General features: G+C 36.0%; 2 protein-coding genes across 2 annotated transcripts in view; both read left to right on the top strand.

The window, feature by feature from the left end:
- ndufs2 (NADH:ubiquinone oxidoreductase core subunit S2) overlaps nt 1-2658 on the top strand; it is a 15747-nt gene extending 13089 nt beyond the window's left edge. Inside the window, exons 10-14 of the mRNA XM_014022948.1 lie at nt 111-240; nt 531-626; nt 1979-2062; nt 2345-2402; nt 2490-2658. Coding sequence (XP_013878402.1) covers nt 111-240; nt 531-626; nt 1979-2062; nt 2345-2402; nt 2490-2527 — 406 coding nt within the window. The 3' untranslated portion in view covers nt 2528-2658. The remainder of the gene's footprint in view (nt 1-110; nt 241-530; nt 627-1978; nt 2063-2344; nt 2403-2489) is intronic.
- Nucleotides 2659-2707: 49 nt separating this feature from the next.
- Nucleotides 2708-4974, top strand: part of fcer1g (Fc epsilon receptor IgFc epsilon receptor Ig) — a gene marked incomplete at its 3' end in the record, with an annotated part of 5515 nt that continues 3248 nt past the window's right edge. Inside the window, 1 exon segment of the mRNA XM_014022949.1 lies at nt 2708-3040. Coding sequence (XP_013878403.1) covers nt 2839-3040 — 202 coding nt within the window.

The raw sequence follows: 4974 nt of genomic DNA, 5'->3' as shown, positions 1-4974 counted from the left end.
ATATTGGACAGTATGTGGGCCCACATCAAGGATTCGGTGAAAGCAGCTATCAAGAAAACCAACTCTGTGTGTGTGTGTGTGTGTGTGTGTGTGTGTGTGTTCGTGTTCAGGTATCTGTGCCGGGTGGAGGAGATGAGGCAGTCTCTGAGAATCATGCACCAGGCCCTCAACAAGATGCCAGAGGGGGAGATCAAAGTGGATGATGCCAAAGTGGCCCCACCCAAACGATCTGAGATGAAGGTGAGCAGAGAGGGGTGGGGGGGGGGTTGTGACTGACAGAATATTTATCCTGAAAAATACTGAACCTTTTCTTTTTAGGTTTAGTTATTTTCTTTCTTGCATTGAATCAGTTTCTGTCCATGCCTTCGTTGTGTAATTATTCTCAGAATTCTGATAGTTCTGCTGTAAAAGTTTAATTCTTTACCTGTAGTCTGAAGGTGAAATAACCTTTTATTCAGATATATTTAAAGCTTACATCAGCACATTCAATATGTATCTGTCTTTTAATTTGTGTTATTTATTATTATTAGACCTCCATGGAGTCTTTGATTCATCATTTCAAACTTTACACAGAGGGCTACCAGGTGCCCCCAGGGGCCACATACACTGCTATAGAGGCACCTAAGGTGAGACCAGTTTGATTGTACCCCACCTCTTTGTTTTTTCAAATATCAGGCTAAAAATTCTATAAACAAAGTGTCAGTTTTAAAACTTTTCCTTTTTTTCATGTTTTTAAGCCTTATGTTTCAGCTGTGTGTGCTTTAGTATTGTTGAGTTCAGTCAAATGTTAAAAAAATGTTTGGCTTTAGATTATTTGGTGTATTAAAGTGAGCCATGATTACTTGCAACATTTTAGCTGCAAAATATAGTCTGTAAAAATACTGTAACCTGTTTAGTTTTGTAAATTTTTAAAATATATTTTAACACGGACTGAGCCATTTTATTTACACACAAAGCATTCTGGGTAAATGATGACATGGATAGGTCCTCGGTGTGAGCGAGCTATATCCACCCTGAAGGTTAATCTTGGACAATATCTGATGATCGACTCTTTTAAATGAAACAAGCATTCAATAACAAGTCTTTTCATGCAGGCTAAAAAACTTTTGTCATTAAAAACTTTAGATTTCTTACCATTTATTGGTGGAACCAWCATGGTCTGTCCTGTGCAGAATGACAAAACACCAAATTATTTCTTTACTAAAACCTCTGTAACTTTGCTCCAGTTCATTTTAGCAGCATGAATCTCTGCACAGGTGATKTCCACATGTGGATTTATGGTTTCCAAAAGTGTTTAGCCTGAATCATTATGGTTTTAATAGGTTATATGCTGTCTAATGAAAAAAGTCTTCAGGTGGGACGGGGGAAAAGAATTCAGTTCCATCCTCAATATCTGTAAAACCAGAGCAGCTTTATTTTGATACTGAGATAATTTAAGTAGAGTTTGGAAACACAACTCCTACATTGGTTTTTAGTCCTTTAATACAAAAACCCACAAGAAAAAGTTCTCAATATATCTGAGAAAATTCTAAACTTGTTTATCTGTCATGTTTGTCTTAATGAGGGCTAATGTTAGCAACCAGTGCTGCGTTTAATTTTTACGTTTTAGCCTAAAAAATGACCTTTTGTTCAGCATGAAATCTCTCAGTGAATATAAACTTTACACAAAAAGGAAGTAATTGTTCATTTGGTTGATCGGTGTACAAATTCACAGCAACAAATCTTTTATTGTTGAAAAGCTTATTTCCCCTTAAATGGTTCCATGTCGGTTAGGAAAAGCCTCCTGTGGCTGAAGCAGCAGAGCTAAAGTGATTAATGCAGATGCATTCTTGAAAAGATAACATGTTGCCAAAACATTAGGCTACTGAAATGAACATTTGTTGAAATCCACCTGTTCAGAAACAGGAAGAGATAAACAGGAACCTGTAGTTGTGTGTTCTGCTCACTGGACTGTGTTTGTGCTGTGTGTTTCCTGCAGGGGGAGTTCGGTGTTTATTTAGTGTCCGACGGCTCCAGCAGACCTTATCGCTGCAAAATCAAAGCTCCTGGCTTCGCTCACCTGGTGTGTATTTTATCAAATAATAAAGCTATTCGTCAACGATCATTTGCTACATTAGCTTTTTTTTCCTGAAATTTTTTAAATATTTTTTGAAGCACAGAAACGTTTCTTCCTGTTTGTATCTGAGCTGTTTGTTTAACAGAAGTTTAACTTAGACATTTGTAAGGCCGTTCTGTTTTATTTTGTCACATAAACAAACTGTTAGTCAGTGTGTATTATTGTATTACTGAGAGTTGTTAGGTCAGAGGTCACTGTGTGAATCCTGGTGCTTTGTGTGTTTTGCAGGCTGGTTTGGACAAAATGTCTGAAGGACACATGTTGGCTGATGTGGTGGCCATTATTGGTAAGAATAGATTTGTTTGCACTTTACAAAAAGAGAAGGAAAAGTTAGCATTAAGTCACTTCACAGTCTTTAAATCTTGTCCCACAGGAACACAGGACATCGTGTTTGGTGAAATTGACCGTTAGCGTCACGTCGCTAATGAAGTTGACTCTCTTCCTGTTCTTTCTTCACAGTAGGAGCATATTCTGCAGTTCAATATGCTTCTGATTATTCATGTAAACACCCTAAATGAACCTAATAAATATTTTACCTCCAAGTTGAAGCCTCTTTTTTTTTCTTTTACTTTATCCGCTCTATTTCTTTTTTTTTTTTTAAGTCTGAAAATGTGTGAAACTGAGTATTAAATTCGACTGCAGATACCAAAGCCTTTAGCGGTGAAGTCCTTCCTCTGGTTTAGTGTTGAAAGGGGGGAGTGGTTTGATGAGATCTGAGGCAAATGGACTTCAAGCTCAGACCACAACTTCCCCTGAAGAGCTGCAAGCRACACAATCGTCATCCCCTCGCCAGTGCGCAGAGAGAAGCCAACGCCTGCCACCGCCTGCTGATAGAGCCCAGTCCACCTGCTTCAATCATGGCTCCGTGGGACAGGAGTCCTCTTCTGGTGGCCATTCCTCTGTGGATGTGCTTTGGCAAAGTTGGTGAGTTTGGCATTTTAAAAAAGCTGTATGAACTGCTGGTTTGATACATAATTCAGATACTGTTTTTKTTTTTTTTTTKTTTTAAGTTCGTGTTAGTACATTGAGGTTTTTTGACGCTTGGCCATATTCCGCTCAGTGCAGGCAGCAGATGAGACGCACTCACCACATGAGAGTTCCTGTGAAAAGGGAAACTGACCCCCTGAAGCCACCAAAGCTCGTCTTCAGCTCACTCACATTCTGTTTTAATGTAGTTTGTGGAGCAAAGAGAAAATCTGTGCAGCTCCAATAATCAGCAAATATTTAAATGAGTTAAAACCTCCCTGAGCCACTGTCAGGATTTGATTTTTTTATATAGAAACAAAAAAAAAAAAAAGATTTTTCTGATAAAAAATGTTAGTCTTTGCCAGCTGTGGACACTTCCTCTTTGTTCTGACGTTGCAGTAAAATAAAAAAAATGGACATTGCGGAAGGCAACACTTCCTTTTTATTAAGAACAAACCAGAAAAGCAAGTGATGAAAGTAAAAATGAGCTTTATTTGAGAGGGTCTTTGTGTTTGTTTATGGTGTAAGTGTGTCAAAGCTGGTACATYTATTCCAAACCACACTGACCCACTTCTGTCTGTGGGGTGGGCTTATCTCTGTTATATTGAGGAAAGCTGCCTTTTTATTTCTTCAGTAGATGTGTTGAATGGTTTAATAAATACATTAGTTTTATTCATTAAAACCTGATCACACAATAATCTACAAAGTCTTATTAGACATGTTTGTTTCCTGAGCCTGCTTTATGATGACGTGGAAACGGACATGTAAAAGATCCACATGTTGAACAGCAGAGTTGTAAAGTAACTAAATACAAATACTTTGTTACTGTACTTAAGTAGAAATTTTGGTTATCTGTACTTTAATTCAGTGTACTTTTTACTTTTACTCATTACATTTTTACACAATTATCTGTACTTTGTACTCTACATTTTTTTAAAGTAAGAAGTAGAAAGTTGTTTCTCCTATTTTATTCTGTGTTTTTATTATTTAAAAATATATTATCCTGATAAACTGTCTCTCCTGGATAGAGTGCATTTAACTGTGGTTGGATGAGAAGTATAAATATATACAATTCTGGCACCRTATTACTTTGTACACAGTCCATCACAGCGGCACGCCGTTAGAAAAAATATTTTTTGGAGAAGTCACCTCCCAGTTAATGTCTTTTAGGAAAATCTTTGCTCACTTTTACTCAGTACTTTTACTACTTAAGTAGATTTTGTGTCAAAAATTTACTTTTGATACTCAAGTACAAAAAATATCAGATACTTTAAGATGTTTACTCAAGTAATATTCTTATATAAGACTTTTCAAAACTGATGTATTTTTTGTGTTCTCTAGTTGTGGCTTTTTTATTCAGGTTGACTGCAAAGAAAGCTTTTAGATGGGCCTCTAAACACTGTTTTCAGAACATTTCATTAAAATCTGTCATGTTAATGGAATATTTTGCTGTCAGAAATTGTCAGTGACATTTGTAGTTAATGGCAAAGTTTTAATGAAGGCATCAGTTAGCAGTCAGATCTTGTGTTGGGGATCAACACTAGCTACTAGTAGTTATATGCAATAAGTAAACTTAGATGTGCTAGTAGGCTACTACCACTCCTAAGTCTATGTAGATAGATAGATAGATCTATCTATCTATTTCATTCATCAAACAAATAATAAAACAAAAAAATAAAAGAATAAAAAAATATAGAAACAAACAAATAATACAACAACGTGTCAAAAAACACGATCACAACATAGTCAAATGAAAAGGAGCAGAAAGAAGAATAAAATCTTAAAACATCTGCCCCCAATAAAAAAATATATGTATCTAAAAAAACATACAAATAAAAAAACTCAACTTAATACACAATATAATTTCAAATAATCAACAAACAGCATCACAA

This window comes from Austrofundulus limnaeus, unplaced genomic scaffold (assembly GCF_001266775.1).
Source record: "Austrofundulus limnaeus strain Quisiro unplaced genomic scaffold, Austrofundulus_limnaeus-1.0 Scaffold350, whole genome shotgun sequence".
NCBI lineage: Eukaryota > Metazoa > Chordata > Actinopteri > Cyprinodontiformes > Rivulidae > Austrofundulus > Austrofundulus limnaeus.
Note: the sequence above shows the minus strand (reverse complement) of the source record. Positions and strands in the feature narration are given on the sequence as shown.